This window comes from Artemia sp. Qi Xiang Cuo, chromosome 3 (assembly GCF_049724085.1).
Source record: "Artemia sp. Qi Xiang Cuo chromosome 3, ASM4972408v1, whole genome shotgun sequence".
NCBI classification, from domain to species: Eukaryota; Metazoa; Arthropoda; class Branchiopoda; order Anostraca; family Artemiidae; genus Artemia; species Artemia sp. Qi Xiang Cuo.
The window spans coordinates 58,989,790-59,011,623 of NC_142796.1; the positions used below are offsets into that span (position 1 = coordinate 58,989,790).

Here is a 21,834-nt window from a genome sequence, read left to right on the forward strand (position 1 = left end):
ACTATTTGATGCCTTTTTTATGCTGATTACAAATATAATAAGCATTTCTATTGGAAATGAGTTTCAGCCCCCCCCCCCCCCTATATATACCTGACCTAACCCTGAATTGGCATATATAGGGGGGCTGAAATTCATTTCAGATAGAAATGATTAGGCCTATTATATTTGTAATCAGCATAAAAAAAGGCATCAAATGGTGTATTCACTTTAGTCCTAACTCAATAATATGATTTGGTAGATATTTACCCATTATGTGGAGTATCACAAAGAAAAACACATACAAATGCTACAAACATCAATATAGAAATCAAAGAATCCTAGGCTACCAGTTACAGAGTAACACATAAAATTTAAAAGAAACTAAAACAAAAGAGAAATAACATAAAAGGAGGGGGAAAAGAAGAAAAAAAAACCCACAACTTGCAGAATCTAATAATCAGTAATATACCGAAATATGGACACAAGCTGTCATTTTGGGTTACCTACATATGACACTATAGAAATTTTTTTCTTTATATCTGAGCAATAGAATATTGTCATTTACTCGTATATAGAATGCAGTATAAAGTCAAACAGAAGACAATATCATGCTTTCTCCTATTATGTAGAATATTAAAAAGTCATACAAATGACTTTTCATACCTCATGCTATTACAGAAAAAGCAAAAATAAAATCATACAGATGACTTTTTATGCCTCATGCTATTATAGAGCAAGCAAAAATAAAGTCATACAGATGACTTTTTATGTCTTAAACAATTATAGAGCAAACATGAATAAAGTAATGCAGATGACATTTTATACCTTGTACTATTATATGGCAAACATGAACAAAGTCCTACAGATAACTTTTTAAACTTCATACTTTTATGGAGCAAACATGAATAAAGTCATACAAATGACTTTTTATGCCTTGTATGTTTGTAATCATATATTTCTATTTCTAGGGAAAAGATGGAGAATGATATAAAGTCTTCTGTATGGCTTTTTAAACATCAAATTATTGTAGAGAAGTACAAACAAAGTTATACAGAAGACTTTTTGGCTTCCTTATTTAATATATGATCCACTAAAATGTCATACAGAAGAAATTATATTACCCCAACAATACATAGAGAAAACAACAAAAAGTCATATGTAAGAATTTATTCATTTTTGCTCTATAATATTATGAGGTATAAAAAGCCAATACCACCAGATGGCTAATTTGACAGTGTATATATCACAGTTTATAGAATTATCCAGTAAGTTTATTGCAGATCATTTCTGGTCTTCATTCTCAGTACAAACAAAAAGCTCTTTGCACTTATTTCTACATTAGCAGGTTAGTCTGTTTCCGTCAATCAATGAGAAATGGGTACAAAGTGCATTATTTGTAATAGTGGGTTTCCACTTGTTTTGTGTCCAAGAGAAATCTGACTTGTCTACTCCTGAAAAGATCTAATGCCACTTATGTTTATATCTGCAAAAACGTTCTCTGGAGCACTCACACCTTGGTCTGGGTTTTTATAATGGGTGAGATAGGGTATGATCATACTGCTAATTCTATAAACTGTGGTATATATATATACAAATCTTTAAATTAGCCAACCAGTATTGTAAGCTTAGGAGTCCAGCTGGACAAAAGGAAACATATTAAGAAAACAATTCTTACTCAATATTATGTAAAATAATCCTAGTTAACACATTTTGCTGGGGGGAGAGCCTTTATCTCCATTTCTTTGCTTGTTTTTCCAGTTTTTCTAAGAAATTCCTGAATTTCTTAGAGCCTATATATTCACAGAATATATAACTTCCTCCCCTTAACGTGTAAATATATACTTAGAATTGCATCCTCAAATCTAAATATAACATCAATTTGCATCATAAATGAACTTTTATCTCATACTAGCCATGTGGTGGATGTCCTATAAAAAGTCATCTGTAAGACTTTATTTTTGTTTGCTCTATAATAGCAGGAGGTATAAAAAGTAATCTGTATGACTTTATTTAAAATTTCTCTATGTACTAGCAGGAGGTATAAAAAGTCATCTGTATGACTTTATTTATGATTGCTCTATAATAGCAGGAGGTATAAAAAGTAATCTGTATGACTTTATTTAAAATTTCTCTATGTACTAGCAGGAGGTATAAAAAGTCATCTGTATGACTTTATTTATGATTGCTCTATAATAGCAGGAGGTATAAAAAGTCATTTGTAAGACTTTATTTATGTTTGCTCTATAATAGTATGAGGTATAAAAAAGCCATCTGTATGACTTTATTTATGTTTGCTCTATAATAGCAGGAGGCATAAAAAGTCATCTGTGTGACTTTATTTAGGCTGTTCTATATATGAAATCCTGTAGGCCTAGGCTATGAAAAGCCAGTTGTTTGCTCTATGTATCAGTAGGGTAGGCTAATATAATTTCTTCTGTAGGCTATGACATTTTAGTGGATCATATATGAAATAAGAAAACCCAAAAGCCAGTTGTTTGCTCTATGTATCAGTAGGGTAGGCTAATATAATTTCTTCTGTAGGCTGTGACATTTTAGTGGATCATATATGAAATAAGAAAACCCAAAAGTCTTCTGTATAACTTTATTCATACTACTCCATGATAATTTGTTGTTTAAAAAGTCATACAGAAGACTTTATCTCATCCTCCATGTTTAAAGGAGACACAATATTGTCTTTTGTTTGACTTTATAGTACTTTCTTTATGAGAGTAAATGACAATATTTGTTGCTTAGAGTATAAAGAATCAATGATTTAAAAGTCAAACATTGCTCACCTGTCATTTTTATTATCATTATTTGATTTTTACTCACTATTTACAATACTAAAAAATTTGGAGCAACCAAAGAGAGAAAAACAAACAAACAAATTAAGGAAAAAAACTTACAACTGAAAAAACCTGATAAGGTGATGGTGAAGAGAAAAACGGATACAAGTGGTATTTGAAAGTTTTCTGTGTAATGCTTCCAGTTTTACATTAATATCAGGAATAAGAAATTTAATAATAATTACCTGGTTTTTAGTCAAAGGTGGAAGAAACAACAAAAAATTACAAAATCCAAAATAATTAATCATGATTCTTGTTAACTCATTATTCTTAAGATGAGGAAAAATTCCAGAAGGAAAAAGAATTAAATTACTCACAAAAAGTTGAATAGAGCTTGGCCAAAGCAAATTTATTATATTTACCTCTATTGGCAACAATCTTAGCATATCCTAATTGAATCTTCATATTAATATCTGAGACTGTGTGCTGGCACAAGCTCAGAAGACTATTAGTATTAGAAATACCAAGCCATCAAAGAGAATCTACAAGAGGGTTGGTAAAGCCACTACAGCAAAGGGAAGTACTAGAATTGTTGTTAAAAGAAAGAAATTTACATTTATCCAATTAAGAGAAAGGCCTATGTCTGAAAAAGAAGAAGCAACACGAGAAACCATATTAGACAGATTAGTGTTAGTACGGCTTATAAGAAGAAGGTCATCAGCATAGGCGAGATATGAAACATCAGAAAAACCAGAGAGATAGGGAGCCGATATCTTTGCCAGAACTTCTCAAATACATAAATTAAATAGGGTCAGATAAGATAAGATATTTATTTCAAAAAGATCACTATCACAAGCCCACAAAGGGCCAAATTTTTACTTTGGAGTCAACAATATAAGTGGTTGCACTAAAACTGGCAAAAATGCAAAAAACAACAAAAAAATACAAAAATCATAATGAACAATCATTTAACAGTCAATAATTTAAACTGAAAAAAGTCAGTTAAAAAGATAAAAAACTGGTCAAACTAAACTTACACAAATACAAATCAGAAAAAGAATTAGAATGGATGTAAAAAAAAAAGGAAGTGGGGAATAAGCAAATATACACAAAAAAAAGCGCAAGAAATAAATAAATATAAATTAAAAGGTAATATAAAAAAATTTAAAAAATTAAAATAAAGTAAGTAAATAAAATAGTTAAAAAAAATAAAAACTAGTGGACAAAATAATAAAATAAACCCCCCCAAAAAAATGAAAAATAAAAAAAATCAAATTAAATAGGGGAACTGAAAAAAGCAGGACGAGCAAATGAGTGCAAGAACCTAGGCACCACCATCAGCTAATAAACAAAAAAGAGGGGGAAAAAGAAACTATTGGGACATTTTATTCATTTTTACTTTCATAAATTCGGACTTTGGAGTCAACAATATAAATGGTTGCACTAAAACTGGCAAAAATGCAAAAAACAACAACAAAATAGAAAAATCATAATGAACAATCATTTAACAGTCAATAATTAAAACTGTAAAAAGTCAGTTAAAAAGATGAAAAACTGGTCAAACTAAACTGACACAAATACGAATCAGAAAAATAATTTGAACGGATGTAAAAAAAAAAAGGAAGGGGGGAATAAGCAAATATACACAAAAAAAGAGCAAGACATAAATGCATATAAATTAAAAGGGACACTAAGAAAGTGTCAATAATTCAACTACAGTAAGTCAATAAAAGAGTTAAAAAAATAAAACTGGTCTAGAAGGGGGGGGGACAAAAATAAATAAAAAAACCCCCCCAAAAAAGAACAAAAAATAAAATATATAAAAATTAAAGGGGGAACTGAAAAAAAAGGTGAGACAAGCAAATGAGTGCAAGCACCTAGGCAGCACCATCAGCTAATAAACAAAAAAGAGGGGAAAAAAGAAACTATTGGGACATTTTATTCATTTTTTCTGTAATAAAGGGGACAAATGTTCTTTTGTATCTGGAGGTAATGCAGCAAATGGGGGACAAAACCTGGATGGGCTCAGAAACAGCTTGAGGCGGCTGTAATCTGGTTGGGGAGTGGCGTTTTGGGAAAATACTTGCCGTCCGAGGGTTTGCTATGGGTTTTTTTGCAAAACGGAGGAACAAATTATCTCTTCGTCTCCTGAGGGTCTCTAGTTTTGAAATATTTAACAAATACAAATATGGTATCTTGCCCTCTTTAAAAATAATTCTTAGAGCTCTCTTTTGGACATTTTCAATTTTTTGTGTTGCTTCATTTGAGAGGCCAGGGTGCCACATGGGACAAACATACTCTAATATGGGACGCACAAAAGAAATGTATGCTTGTAGTAAATGTGATTGGGGGCAACTAAATTTATTTAAAAGTTTAAGGAGGGAAAGTGAGGATATTATTTATATGGGCATCCCATTTCAAATTGGAAGAAATTGTAACACCAAGGAGTTTAAGAGATGTGACAGAGGTTTCAGGAGGAATAGGAGCAAGAAAAAGGGGAGGGGATTTAAGGAAACTTACTGAAACTATTGCGGATTTAGAAGGGTTAACTGTAATGTCAAGGGAAGAGGCCTCACAGGCAATATCTTGGAGTTTGCCCATTGAGTTGCTAAACATGTTTTATGACATATCTCTAAAACTGTCGAGTCATCGACAAATTTCCATCTATTGTCATAAAGGGTTGAAAGGGTGTTAATCATAAGAGAAAAAAGGAGAGGGCCTAGAATAGTACCTTGAGGAATGCCATTAAATATGGGGAGATGATCTGAGAAACAATTTAGATATTTAACCGCTTGAGATCTATTAGAGAGAAAAGAGGCAACGAGCTTAACAAGGAAAGTTACAATGTAGAATCGGTATATAAGCTAATCTGTGAATAAATTGAGGTTAATCAATTTGAAAGCTTTTTGAAGATTAATAGAAATCTGATTAAGCCAAGTGTTATGTTTTTCAAGTACTTTAACCATGGTATCAGTAAAATGGATCAGGTCATGAGAGGTTGACGTGGATTTGAGATTACCAAACTGTCTAAGATCAATGAGGGGGAGGACTTTCATCTTAAGCCAGTCTACGAGAAGACTTTCATACAATTTTGAAAAAATTGAGGTGAGGGTAATAGGACGAATGCCATCAAAGCCAGGCTTCCCATTTTCTTTTTGATTTGGGTAATAAAGCCTTGTTACCAATATTTAGGAAGCTGTCCAGATTTGGTAATTTAATTAAACAGGGTGGATAGGGGTTTTGAAAGGTAATCACTGAAAGCTTTAATCAGAGGAACAGGAATATCTAAAAGGCAAAAGTTTGATCGTTTTAGTTTTTCAATTTTTTTTACAACATCAAGTGGAGAAATATGTGGGGCTGAAAAAGAATCAGGAATATTTGGAAATGCGTAAGATAGTGGTGGGAGACTCTGGACAAAAGAAGCCAGAAACTTATTGAGGTCATTAGCTGTGGTCTTTGGAAGTTCATTTATATTAAAATTTAGTTGTTCTTGACTCTTGCCAGTAAGTTTTTTAATTTCAGAGCACCAGTTCTTTGGTTCATCATGGCGCAAGTATTTAATTTTATTTTTATAGTAGGCTCGGCAGCTTTTCTAATTTGACTTTTTAATTCCTTTCTTAACTTATTTGCTTGAGCTAAATTACCCCTGTTAAATAAGCTTATTTTCGTGCAGATTATCATTTTTATGTGGTTATTTATGTAAGGTTTATCACTGGAGCATTTTCTGATTTTTTTTTCTTTTCTGGGAAACATAATGAGTAGGAATCAATTAGTTTTTTGTGAAAAATCAAATTTTTTCATCAAGGTTATTAGAATTATAAAGGTCTGACCAATTTTCACTGGTCAGCCATGATCCAAAAGAAAAAGGCCTGTGTCACTGAGGGGACGGCAAACCCCTATGGAGGTAGTAAAGGAATGTTCAATGGCTGAAGAGGGAGAAAAAAGAAGACAATAGTGGTAACTGCCTCCTAATGGTGGCAGTGCTTGCGGGGAGTTGTAATACTCATGTTTGAACAAATAACATGTAGATATTTTAACCAGTTGTTTAATATTAAGAGAGGTGCATATAGAGTCTATCCTCAGGTCATTCGCATCACCAAGTAAGCAAATACCAGCGTTCAGAGACTTTGATAACACAAAGTCAGCACTTATAAGAAATTGTTGCATAAATTTGCGTTTCTGGTCAATACTTTGGTTAGGGGAATGATAAAAGACAGAGGTTACAATTAAATTCAAAGGGCAGGGAAGTACTTTCGGTCTATGGCTCAGCCATAGAATTTCATCATAACCTGATAAGTTGGGGGTGGGGATGAGTTTAGGTTGGAGGTTATCTCGGACAAAAAATAATATACCACCTCCTTTCTTCCCGAGAGGGTGATCGGGAGGGTGAAGTTTTATAAACTGAGTATAATTGCTCATTTTTAGGAAATCTGGGTTCTGGAAATGAACCTCTGTCACAGCAATAATATTAATTTTATGAATTTCAGAGATACCCTCGAGTTTGGTAAGTTTATCAAAATTCTGGCTGTCGCCATTGGTAAGTAGGAAAGTTGAAAATTTATACCGATTTCGGTATTTGGATTTTTTTTTCCAACTCGAGATGGAGTGTTTTAGGGTTGAAGTTTATGAGAAGGATGATGTGGATAAGGGGATGGCTTTGGGGTATTATTAAAAGGCGGGACTGGACCAGGCTTGAAAGAAAAGGAGGACAGTAGACAAATTATGGGAATATTATTAAGTTGGGATGGAACTATGGTGGAATTCGTCTTACTATTTGAAGTTTTAGAAACTCTGCATGGAGGTGTTACCTGTGGATTGTTCTGCCTGCTTACTCTTAAACCAGAGTCATACTGGTAGGGTAGTCAGGGGGGATAAAGTGCAAGGGAAGGGAAAAAGGTTTCCTGGTGATCTGGGAATAAGTTTAATTGGGAATTTTCTTTATTTGGGGGATGGGGAGGGCAAGATGATGCTGAGGGAGGGAAGTACGGTGGGGAGGGTCTGAGAGGGGCGGGGTTGGGTTTGTTTCGGCAAATAACGGGTGGACTCCAGAACCAGCTGGTAACTTCTTGAACGCACAGGGAAGAATGGAGTCAAAAGGAAGTGGATTTTTGGGAGGAATATGAGTGAGGGGGGGTTTGGGGATGGTCCAAATCGAGTAAAGTGAGTGTGGGGGGTGGACTGACTTGGCACGCGTAAGGACCTGGGGCAGAGGAGTGTTTCGAGGGATGGATTACTGAGGCATACTGCTCTGTATCAGGCATGCAGAGGGATAAGAATGAAGGTCGAATGGAACACGAACTAGTGGAGGGGGGGTCGTGAAAACTTGAGGCGTCGCCCTAAAAAACGTTGGGTTTTAAACCTGCGCTCCAATCCTGAAGATGCATGAGCAAAAATACACAACTTATCAATACAAGATAAAACAGAACACAGATCAACATGGTCAAAAATACACTTCTCAGACACACAAACTCCTGAAATAAAATGACAACAAATATGTAGAAACTTGTATTGTTTGCAAAACTTGCAGATACCACTATCAAAATGCTTGCAGATCACATTTTCCTTTCTGCTTATTTTTGTATTTATTTCCCTTTTATCCATCACTTTCGTAATTTTTTCAAAAATAATAACAATGTCATCATCTGGTAATGACTTCTCCATAACCTTATTAATCCCTTTGTTTAGTTTATTATCACCTGATAATTTATGTAAAAAACCGGAAGTCACTGGACTATTCACGAACTCAAGGGCGTCATCAGTAGTCATAGTACACGTAGGTATTTGTATGCTGCTCTCATGGGATACTTTGCAATTAATGGTGGATTTGCTGAACTCTGATAATTGATCCCCTAGTGTAGTAATAATTGCTTTGTTGTTTTTTAAGTCCTCTTGTAATTTGGTGATTTTGGATTTAAGGGTCACTTGATTGTTTTCTAGATTGTAGAGTTCATCTTCCGTAAGAAGGCGATGGGAATTATGGGAGTTTATATTTTAACTTAATTTTTTAATTTCCAGATCGCGTTCATGGAGTATATCGTTACCAATTTTTTGGTCATTGAGAAAAATGTCAACTTGTTTTTTCAAGTCTTCTATGGCTACTTCATGCTCTGAATTCTTCTCTAACTGGGAATTGTATTTAGCTCGGAGATCAGCCAGCTGTTTGATATGTTTAACACAGTCAACACAAGGGGGGACTTGGGAAGCTTGATTTTATTTTAACTGATTTTGGGGTTGTAGGTTCTGTGGCAGACTTGGGTGTAGAGCGTGGTTTAGAGCCAGGGGGTGGAGAAAGTGGTGTTAAAGGTGGTTCAGGGTCATCATTCAAAGAACGGGGGGACTGGCAGTTTAAACTTAATCACTCACCACATTGTTTTCTCTCCTCAATAGAAATGCCTGCGCACTTTGGATGAAACCACTGTTGACACCGACTGCACTGCACTGTTCCACTAGCGGCACGAAGTCTGCACTCTGGGCATGTGAATTTCATGGGCCTTGACATAATAATGAAACAAATAAATCCAGATAATATAGCTTAAAACTGGTCAATGACTGAATTTGGGATTATAACAACTTCCAAAACGGGTTTCAAAAATTTAACCCAGCATAAGTGTTAACAGGTCAAATGCCAGAAAGAGACTCGAGATAAAACTCAGAGATAAAGAGGGTCAGAGATAAAGAGGGTCAGAGATAAAACTCCACCTCTTCTTCTTCTTCTATTTAACAGCAAGCGGGCTTTTCAGTAAAACTATTTAGCCCTTTTCCTTTTGCTTCACTCTGTGGGCTACAGAGCTACTGGCTTGATTGCCTCATATTTATTATATATATTCAGATATCTCTCAGCAGATCTTTCAACTCTAGTAGTTCAAATATAAGATAATAGATGTCGATTTCTATGCTCTGTGTGCAGGTATAGTTGGTTAGGCTCTTGGCTGATAGTGGGATTTTGTGGTGTTTGAAGTATTTTAACAGTTTAGAAAGCAAGGTATGTTGTGCAGACGTCAGCATATTACATTCAAATAGGCAATGGTCAATTGTTTCAATTATTCATATTACAATGCCTGCAAAGAGGGGACAGGGGAATTGAACCACTTGAATTAGAAAGCTTATATGAGAATGCAAGGAAATTTAGTCCATTTGTTCCAGAACGAATTCTATGATAAATTTTAGAAAGACACTTATTGGGAAAGGGGGAGAGGATAGGATTAATCCTATTAAAATTAATATCTGATAGCCTCCATCGGTAAATATCTCTAATTGGGATTGGTCTCCCACTTGGCTGGTATATATTTATATCATTTTTTGCTATTTCATCAACCTGATGATTACCGCTTATGCCAGAGTGGCTAGGAATGTACTGAAAGTAAGTTTTTATGCCACTTGAAGCAAGATTATCAAAAATACTGTGACAATGATAAGTGTCAATGTCCAACTTATATTGAGGAGCTGAGGCCAGCAACTCAAGGCTTGATAAAGAGTCGGAAGAGATGATAATATTATTCGAATTTTCAATCAAAGATTGGTTTTGCTTCAGGTGTTCTAATGCCATGATTATGGCATTTAACTCAGCAGACATTATAGATAAATTATTAAATAATCTCTCACCCATTGCAATTTTCAGGTGAGGAAGGAAAACCACTTGCAACCTTCTCATTCATTTTTGACCCATCAACAAATATTTGGAAGGGATTTTTATAGGTAATTGTATGAAGTTCTGCAAATTTTTTCTGGACAAAAGCAATGGGGGTTAAATCTTTATTCCATTTTGAAAATTCAGTATTTATTATGGGAAATGACCAATTCCATGGAGGGGATTGGGGGAAAGTAGGTGCAATAGACTTTGCTGGTACAGGGAACTTCTTTTGAATATTGGCATACTCATCTGCAATACCTCTATACATGGCTGGATTTCTTAACCAATTATGTAATGTGTGTGAGCTATTTGATTCAATTTTTGTAAGATGTTTTATCAAGAGAAAGCTACGTCTCTCCCTTATTGTTGTTAATCCACTCTCCATAAGCAGAAACTTGGTGCTTGTGGGTTTCCTAAGACCAAATATGAGACGTATTATATCATTTTGTGTTGTTTCAATTTTTTGCATCTGGGTCTTTGCACATGCACCATAGACAATGAGCCCATAGTCAATATGGGGTCTTATATGTGATTTATGAAACTGGAGTAAGGTTTTCTCCTTATAACCCCAGGGTGTGGAAAGAAGTCTTTTTAGTATATTTGCTTTTCTATAACATTTTTTTTATTGTGTTTGAAATGTGGAGGTGGAAATTAAGTTTTTGGTCAAGCATGAGACCTAGGTAATTAATATTATTATCTTCTGGAATAGTTGTTTTATTTAGAGTTAGTTTTGTATTAACATGGTTTCGCTTCCGGTGAAATTGGATTATTTTTGACTTGGTGGGTGCAATGGTTAAATCTGAATGTTGAGAGAATTTTTCAAACTGGAAAAGTGACTTTTGCAGATTTGACTGTCCTATCTGAAAGGTGTTGCCAGATGACCATAGCACCAGATCATCAGCATATTGTTGATTCGTGTGGGGTAGGTTCATGTCCCAGAGATATAGGGCAAATAGGAGGCAACTGAGGACTGCTCCCTGAGCTAGGCCTTTGGATATTGTCTTTTGGGGTGAAGAGGCTGAACCAACACAAACAATGAAACTTCGCACTTCTATGAAGGATTTAATAAAGGATACTAGCTTAGGAGGTACTCCAAGGTTTGCAAGTTTATTTAAAAGGATTTGGTGGTTCACATTGTCATATGCTTTATGTTATATGTTATATATGTTATGTAACATATAGTCATATATGTTATGACTCTATGTATAATTGGCACCTTGCCTTAAACCTCTTTTCACTTTACTAATAGAAGCTGGTGCTGATTTCAGCCAAGAAAAGAATTAAAGTACCAGAAACAAAGAAGCATTATAACCAATAGATTGACACCACAACCACGAAGAGCAGAAAAAAGCTGACTATGACATACACTATCGAAAGCTTTTGATAGATCTAAAGCACAAAGATATATACTCTTTCCCTTAGAAGAATTCTCAAGGAGCAAAGAAGATAATGCACGATGTGCATGCTGACAACCTACTTCAGGCTTAAATCCAAACTGTTTATCTCTCTCAAGCATATTATTAGTCACAAAAGGTAGTAATACATGCTCAAGAACTTTGCTAAAAGTGCACAAGACAGTAATAGGTTGGTAAGAAGAGCAAATTAAACGAGAATTTCCCCTCTTTAAAATTGAAGAAACAGTACCACACAAAAAACTCTCCGGTACACTAGAAGTACAAATACACATCTGGAAAAGTAAATGAAGATGGTCAATAAGGGGCGAGCAATCTAATAAAAGGTGACATCTAGATATACCATCATTTTCAACATTATCTGATTTAAGTTTCTTAATTGCTTCAACTACGGATGAAAGAGAAATGGGGATACAAAGACGCTGAGATAGTGGGGTATTAAAAATAGTAGAAAGAGAATGAGTATACAAAGAATGCACACGGTAATTAAAATTAGAAAAAATAGATGAGTAATGGCCATGCCAAGTAGATGCAGGGAGACAATCACTATTTGACACATCACTTCTAATTAACTCACAATTTATAACTTTTCGTCATTCTCTCTTTGACACTGGAAAATCCATACCATTATAACACACTGACTTAAGATATTCTTTATATTCACTGCATGTCTTACGCTTAAGGTCAGATACAATTCCACATGGCAGTCTGTCACATTCATTCTAAACTTTTAACCAAAACTTTGCTTTATTTTTCAAAGTTTTAAATCAGGATCTAAAAACCAAATAGGTTTTTGCATACCACATCTAACACATTGCAGCAGCCCTGCTACTGCCTCGACATCTTTTAGACATTTAATTATTTGATTATAATAGCAATCCAGGTCCTTTTTGCAATTCACTGGTATAGAGCACTGGAGCAGATGATAGACTTGTATAGCAGACAACAGGTTTGTTAGTGTAAATGCATAGAGAGGGACATCAGCTCTCTTCCAATTACTTTTTTCAAACCGTTTTGAAGACTTTGGTTATTTTACAAATACTTGCAAGGTTTATATTAAGCGTAAGAGTAAGTGAAATAGGGAGATGGTCTAAGTCTTGTTCTTGAACATGTACAAATACTATTGATGTAGTAATACTAGGTGAGCAAATAAAGTGATTAATATTGCTCTTATTGCATGAATGGTGAATGTAAGAAACAGATGAGTTTTGGGTATAATATGATAAGATTGAAGGCAATCTAACAACAAATCACTTCTCACTGACAAATAGTTTATATCTGTATTGAGGTCACAGCCAAAAGAAAACCCATCCAAGTAAAAAATAACCAGCGAAAACAAATTCGAATTGCACTTAAAAACACAAGCTAGCCCACAGACGGGCAGCCTCTTGTGGATCTGGCAGTAGTAAAAAACACATCGTGATGAGGGCTCCAACGCAAAATGTTAATGCTAAAAACTGTAAGAAGATGCTCCTGTAGACAGACCAAGTCAATATCATTGTAGAGTTCATCAATAATGAAGTCCTTATCCTTTGTACCATTAATATTAAACAATATTATTGAAAACTCCAAAGTCATTGCAGAATGGGGGAGCACAACATTAGTTCCTTAGATACTGGGCAGGACAGGCTATGAGAAGTATGATTTTTACCACAGTTAGAACACTTGGGAACGGCACTACAAGGACTATCCTTAGTAGAAAGATGTGGCCCAGCACATCTGGCACATTTTGAGACACTGTTGGTGCAAGCATTTTGAAAGTGATTGTATGACCAGCATTTGGGCATTTCCTTAAATTCGTGAATTTGAAAAAAAATCATATCCAACTTTAATTCCTTCTTTGAGACAAGCGGACTGATTGAAGGGAGTCTTCAAATTCAAGCTTGACAGACATAGTCTGACCCAATCGATTTGCACTTTTTATACCTTGCAGTCTATTAATAACTGAAAGGTCAACATCAACTGGGAAACCTCTGAGAATCCCAATAAAGTGCTTGGATTGTACTTTAACTGTTGCTCTGGTAATAAAGTTCTGAACTGATGCACAAAAATCTTCAGTTGCAGATTTATCAATATTATCAACATGACAGATTTATCTGTCATTAACAGGTTTCACACTACAAACTAATTCATGCCCAGCTATTTGATCAAGAACAGACTTGCGTTTAATCAGCTCAGACAGATCAGAAGGCACTTTAGAGGCAATAACTGTCATATGAGTGTCAATTGCTGGGGTAGGTTTGGGTAGTTGAGGAAAATTCAACTGATAATTGTCAAGTTTCCCTGACATTTCAACAACCACTTGTTGTAGCTCATTAAACTTGAGAGTAAAGAAGTATAAGCATTCACAGGGAGACTTGGCACCTCAGTAGGTTGCTTTATCACAAACATAGGTACAAAAGTGTTGCTACTATCAAGAGATCTGGCTATCCCAATCTCCACACAAATTGAAAAGTCACTGTATTAATTCAAGAAAAAAAACACTGAATTAAAGGATATCAAAATATAGGTCAAATAAAAGCGAGCTAGATTCCATTTTATAATCCTCTTAAAGTTAATTCAGGTCAACAACTAACTTGGGATAGATTATGACCTCACCAATATAAATCCAGACAGGCAATAATATCCAATATAATTTTGGTGTTAATTCATTGAACTCTGAATAAAAACTGACCAGGAGATTCAGGTTTGTTGAAACCTGTGGTGAAATCAAGTACTCTAAGATTTTATAAGCAGATTAAAGTAGTGTATAGAGTTTTTCTTGAGGCTAAACCTAGACTACCATGGAGGGTGCTTAAGTGTAAGTTACAGGTGCAAGCAAATCATGTATCTATGTTTAGAGATATTAGGATTCATTTGAGAAGAATCACTTGGAGCTATGTGTGCTTGCCCCCTTTGCAGGGAGCATGGCAATGATCTGTGGCATTTTATGAGTAATTGCCAGTCAGCCAGGGGCAACTGCCAACCCCAAACAATACCCCTGGCACCAGCAGAAAACTTTCCAGGGGGTCCAGATGCCAAAATAACAGTGATGGTTGGGTGACAGTTTAGGTGGTTTAGGGAGTAAATTTTTGGCAGTTCATATTATTGAATTACAAATAAAGTAAACATACTTCTTGATGCCTTTTTTATGCTCTTTCCAAGTATAAATGATTGTTATAAATTTTATTTCTTATGCGAATGAGAGGTAAGTATAACTTTACCCCCAACCCCCCTAATGTGCAAACATATACCCTGAATTGGTATATATAGGGGTGGGGGTGAAATTCATTTCTGACAAAAGTGATTATTATATTTGTAAAGAGCATAAAAAAAGGCATCAAGTAGTATCCAGGGTTGCCAGAAAGTGAAACAAAAAACAAGCCCGAGCATTTGAAAAACAAGCCAAAATATGCCCGAGCCTTTGAAAAACAAGACTGCCATCATGGTCAGTTAATAAAGTGCCAAAATTGCCCAAATTTGTGTGTTTCACAGCAATTTTTGGTGCTAAAGTAAAAAAAAAATTGTGCATGTTGCGGCTTGTGCCGGGACATGTGCATGGCCTGATAAGTGTAGTTGGATTAGTTTTAGATCAGTTTTTTTGTCCAGTTATTTCAAACCAATCTTTCGAAACAAAAACGGCAAAAAGGTGGTCCTGGTTAAATCAAACTTCGCACAAATCTTTCAAAACAAATACAGAAAATGTGGTCCAAACTTTGTGTTAATTCCTTAACCTTTTTCAAAATCCTCGTCATTTCGTCCTTGACAAAATTAAAAAATTGTATTATGAAAATGCTACAAATTGAAGCATGTGGACATGATGAAATAGTGCTAAAAAGTTCTTTTATGCTAAAGTCAGAAAAAGCTTTCCCCCTTATCTAACTCTTCTTTTACCTTGCTTGCTTACCCTTGATCCATCCTGCTCTGCTTTCACGGAAGAACAACCATTTTGCAGGATCCGCCAAAATTCATCTGTTTTTAGCTGCAAGTTTATGCATCATAATGGTTAAACAGCTGTGAACTCTTTTTATTAACTTTAGAACTTAATATAATTTATTTCTATGGATACGCTAGTAACAAACACAAGTCGAAGACATGCAATATCTTTGGTTTATTATAGCATAAAAATTTTTGGTACACGTTATTTGGTACAGTTGCAACACAATATTTGAAGATAACTTCATGATTAAAGTAAGGCCTGAAAAAGAAACGTGAGAACAGGGTTAACACAAAAGCCTTAATAATCCCAAGATGAAATAATACAGACAGATAAAAAAAAAGAAAAAAGAAAGGCACTTAGATCCTTAAGGCACAAAGAGATTTAAGACTTAAAGGAGGTTAATATATTATCTAGATCAATTGTTTAGTTGGTTTCTTCGACTTCACAAGCCTTGTAAATATCACTATTGAAAAACAGTTGCAACACAATATTTAAAGATAACTTTATGATTAAAGTAAGGCCTGAAAAAAAAACATGAGAACAAGGTTAATACAAAAGCCTTTGTAATCCCAAGATGAAATGATACGTAAAGATAAAAAACAAAACGAAAAAGAAAGGCAATTAGATCCATAAGTCACTAAGAGATTTAAGACTCAAAGGAGGTTAGAATATTATCTAGATCAACTAGATCAGTTGTTTGGTCAGTTTCTTTGACTTCACAAGCCTTATAAATATCGCTATTGAAAAGCAGCATACGCTTTCAAAGAGCGAACAACAAGAGCCACATGCTGACAACCACATCCTGAACACAAATATAGAGTTCAACATGGGCACGAGCATACGGTTTCAGAGCTTGCTCTTAATGACATTCATCATAGAAAAGGACCATTCCACTATCGCATTGCTAATTGGCAAGCTCAACAGGACCCATGCCCACTTGACTAACTCACGAAAAGGAGATGCCCCAACAGCATCAAGATAATGTAGGACAGCTATCCAGAACTGAGAGGAGTCTGGGCATTGTTCCTCCACACACAAATGACCAATTAACGTCCAACAGTTTCCTCCACTGATTCTCCCAGGCAATAATTCTCGATGTCAAGTCTCCAAATTAGGGTCGAAACTGAGGCAAGCAAATCACAGGGTATAAAAATTTCAGTTTGAGGAGTGAATGCAGAGCAGGAGGCATTTATTTAAGCACCGCTTTAGCCACAGTTTTCAGGAACAGAAAACACAATATTTTGATTTCTCTCTTTTGTGTGTCTGAAAGTTTAGATTTTGCCAGTTCAATCACTAAGTATAAATTGTTTTCTTAACATGATTTTTTCGCAACAGCCCCAATTCTAGACTAAGCCTAGCCTAGGCCACAAAAAGGTTGGGACAGATCTGTCAAATATATATAAAAAAAGGATGGATCTGTATAAAATTCAAGGCTTGCCTTAATTTGAGCAGCAATAAAATTCCTTGTAGCAATCGTAACAAGAAACTTCTCAAGTATATTCCTTTAAATTAGCAATACTGTGCTTGCATCCTAACCTAAGGCATACCTAAGACTCTTAACGCAGAGTCATCTCAGTAATGGCGGAAATAAATTCCTAGAGGGAAAGCGTTTCAGAATAGATAGCGTTCCATGCGTTAAGAGACTTATTGTTTGATTTATAGCCACGGCTGAGCCACCGTGATTTTGGAATTTTTGTCTGGTTCCGAACTTTCAGTCAAAATAAGCCCAAAATAAGGGCATTTTTTTTAAGTCCACGTTCCCGCCCCACGCCCACTCCAAAATTCAGCCCGCCCTTGACGGCTAATACAAGCCCATCTGGCAACACAGGTAGTATCTTCACTTTATTTGTAAGTCAATAATATGAACTGCTGAAATGCTGAATTTTCTTCTGGACAAATTTTCAATGGAGAGGATAGTTTCAAGGGGGTGAGATATTCAGAGGAAATTTTATACTGGGTGAACTTCCTAGAATTCATATAAGAAATTTCTTTATATGTCTTGTTTTTTTTTTTACCAATTCAATTTATATGAGTGGAGATGCTAAGGGTAATTATTTGGGGTAAATTTTTGCCAGGATTGAATTGTCCAGAGGATATTTCTATCTGGAGAGGGATTGTTCAACAGAGATTGAGCCAGGTATCCTGGCATTATTTAAATAACCATCAGAAATTAGAAAAAAACAAGTTTTTTCAACTGAAATTAAGGAGGAACATTAAAACTAAAAACAAACAGAAATTATTACATATATGAGGGGGGGGGTTGTCCCCTCCTCAACACCTAGCTCTTTATGATAAATTTTAATTTTTGTCCCAATTCTTTAAAAACGACTCGTGAAACATACAAGTCTTTTAATTAGAACAATAAGAAACTTTTTTTAAAGTGCCAAAAAACTGTAGTCTGAAAAGTGAGGTGTTATATATGCATATTATATGCATAATAATTTATGCGATTTTTAAGTTTTAATGCTGCTCCTTACTTTCAGTTGAAAGAACTTTTTTTTCTTTATTTAATGAAGCTTAAAGACAAAGAATTTTCTAAAGGCAATGCAAAAAGTATGTCAATTAAAGGAAAAGTATATAAAAATGAAAAAAAGTAAGTAATTACAACAGATACACAAAAAAACAGCCTACTTACAAAAATTAAGATTTTTGACTCAGTGTTTATGAAAAGTAATACATTATCAAAGTAGTTTGTTCAAAGTAAAACATTAAAACTAATATTAAGAAAATAAAATAAAAATTTAAATTCGATATTTTTATTTTAACTTTGAATACTAAAGGCCAGTATATTTGACACCTTTATACTTTGTAACTGTAAAAAATTACATCTTTTTCAAAATGACAACTATATAGATACAATCAATCCTGGAAAAAATAATTGACAATAAAATACAAAAAATGTATCCATCCAGGGAGAAAACACAGAAATTTCCAGCATTCTGTGCAGGGGAAACATTTCAGATTATAGTAGCTTAATATATCAGCTCATGGGTACCCCCAAAAAACTAAATTTAAATCTTTGTCATGGAGTGAGCAACACCTCACAAGGCAGAGAAAATCTGTTTTTCATATAACTCTCAGTCTTTAATATGTGTACTGGAGGCAAAGAAGCAAAAGCACAAGGAACTTGCAAAATCCCATGGGGTCTGGTGTCTATTTAATAATATGTCTATGGCTTAAACCCTATGGCTTAGACGCTGGGCATCCGTGAACAAGTGCTAAATTGAGAGAGGAATTTGGGACAATATTTGGGGACGCCCTGCCGTCCAGAGTCTCGGGCAAGTGACCCAAAAATTAAAAAAATTTGTGAAAAATTCAAATTTTTTTCAGAGTATGGGGCTAAGCTTAGGCAACGAATAGGTACTATTTGAAAGATAAAGATGGCTTTAAACGATTGTTTGGCTGTTAATTCAAGCAAATGTATGGTCCGATGTCAATTTTAAACTATTGGTCAAACTTCTTAACACCATAGGTGGACGTGCCTTGTCTGCCTCTTTTTACAGGTAATCTAACGGTCACGTGTCAATTTTTGAATTCTTTATCAGCATGCCTAAGACTTTAGGCATGTATGCCTTTCCCAAAACTAACCTGACAAGTATGTGTCCAATAAGAGAGTCATGCATACTCCTGCCATTTACCCGTGCCCCAGCCATTTAAACATTTGCCTCTCAATTACTTGGACTATCTGTCTTGGCTTTTCTCTGTCTACAATTACCCAGCGTCTTGATGCAAACTATGCAACCTATTGCAAAATACTTGGTAACTTCAAATAAAAAATTATTAAAGTGTCAGTTTTGACCTTTGTTTAAGGCATTGCAATATTGGGCAGAAAAGTAAGAAGCATGTTTTAGTTTCTAATTGTTCTATTTGAAGCTGAGAAGTATGTTTTAGGCTTCTAGTTGGACTGTTTGAAGCTGATGATAAGACCATCCACAGATTTCTCCAAGCAAGATTATTTTACTAATCATTAGTTTTATGGAACTTAGTTGAATTGGGCTAAGCTAAATGGGGTTTATTTGAATGTGATTGATATGCATGAGATTGAATTGAACAGTAGGTAAAGTGAATGAGAGTTGATATTTGTGGGTGCTGAGTTTGAATAAAGATTAAGTTGAATAGGAATTGATCTAAACAGAGTTAAGTTACATGCCCAGTGATTCCTTGGACCCTCCAAGACCAATTAGTATCTTTTTTAATGATAACCTATAAATTCATGGGGAAAGTTCCCTAGCCCAATGGAACATGGGAAGGTTGGTTTTCAGAGGTCTATTTACCTTTTTTGATCTCTTAATCTGTCTGAAACTTATGGAGCAAGAGGATAGAGTAGATGAGTTTTCAGAGATGTCCACCATTTTGAGCCCCCAACTCCCCTGCCCCACAGTAGTGGCTGCACTCATTGAATTTTGGTTGGAGGGTGTTTAAAGCCTAGGAGAGGTCAATCAAGAAATTTCATACCATTGAAATTTGCAGCCCTGGGACTAGAAGGCTTTAAATTTTCATTGTTTTGAGTTTTTTCCTCTATCACAAAGAGGAAAAAATGAGCAGGAAGTGTAAAGTTTGTTCCTCTTCAGGGATGAGGGTTACTCACTTATGCCAATTCATTAAAGTCTACCTTTTTATTTGTTTTTGATACAGTTTGTCCTTGGAAAATTTGTCTTTGTGCAATTACTCTGTGCAGTTATATATAATAAGGCAAGACAATGATGGAGTTTGGTAATTATTAGTAAAGTGTTTATTTGACAATTAGTTGGCAACAGATGTTGACTTGCATTATTTTCACCAAAAATACTTATGGAACATTTGATAGGTGTTAAATTTTGGGGCAAAGCAATGTAGCCTCTGCTTGTACGTGGTGCAATTTTATAAATAATAACATGGACTGTGTTAGGTTTTAAGTTTAGAGACAAAGTAAGAAATTTTTTTTTTTTTTTTTTTTTTTTTTTCTCTTTACATGGTCCATTTCAAAATTAATAACATTCATTGGATGTCAAAAAATAGAGAATAAAGTAATTTGAGTATACAGTGTATTTTAAGACCCTCTATAAGGCATATGTTATCATTTGTCTTGTCTTTTAAAGAACAAATTCTTCTTTAGATATACCATTTTAACTCTTTTTTTTGGGGGGGGGGGGGTTTGACAACTGTGACACTCAATTGACAGTAAAAATCAAAATCTAATTATTCCTATCGCACCACTTTTATCAACAAAGCTGACCAAAGGTTAGTAACATTGTTTTATTTTTTAATTTATATTACATATATTTCTTTTCCAGAGGGAGTCTGAAATCTTATTCTTCCTTCTTTTTGTTGTCATGATGAGAGCAAGGAAGACAGGTGCAATGGGTCTTACATCATATTTATCAAACAGCTTTTCATACTGCAAATGTGCCAATTTTGCACTTTGGTTCTACACAGATCCAAGGATGGGATTATTTTATTTGGTGTTATTCATATGTGAGTTCTATTTGTTTGATTTTCCTTCTTTAAGTAAAGAAGGGTTTTTCAACCTTTTTATCCTTGTGGAACTTGCTTTTTTCAAGGAACCCTGTGCAATATACCTCATTTGTCTTTTTTTACTATCTGTTTTGTCATAGCTTGTCTTAGCTCACTCTTTCTTGTGGAACCTTTTGAACCTACTATAGAATTCTAGGTCTGCAGGGAGAACAAATGGAAAGCATAAAAACAGACTTGGCTTTTTTATTAGAAGTAAGTAGGGAAAGTAGCAAATAGGGAAATAGATTAGGCCTACTCTAGAACATTCCATACACATTTCCTAAACCTGCAAACAGACTTCTCCGCTTAGTACAAACTACTATTAGTAGATTATACATTAGTGTTACACAGATAGACATATATGCAAGAATATATTTTTTGGATTTCCTAAAACTTACCAGAACAGCAAAAATGTAGGCAAATTATGGAGAAACATGGTGGTGATTGTGCATATTATTAGGTTTCAAGGAATGAGGCCTTCAGTCCTTTTCCCCTAAAATGTAAGTCCAACTAAAGGTGCTGCTATGATGTAAAAAGTTATCTTTGGTGCCCATTACTAGGTAAATTTCTCTGGCTCATTGCTAAAAACTGTATGAAGACAAAGGTATAAAATCT

The 21,834-nt window shown here is 34.8% G+C and overlaps 1 protein-coding gene across 1 annotated transcript in view; it reads left to right on the forward strand.

Annotated features, from left to right (window-relative positions):
- LOC148954344 (thioredoxin-related transmembrane protein 2 homolog) overlaps positions 1–21,834 on the forward strand; it is a 45,495-nt gene that overhangs the window by 2,581 nt on the left and 21,080 nt on the right. The window contains exon 2 of the mRNA XM_089087048.1: positions 21,000–21,180. Within this exon, the coding sequence (XP_088943174.1) occupies positions 21,000–21,180 (181 nt within the window). The remainder of the gene's footprint in view (positions 1–20,999; positions 21,181–21,834) is intronic.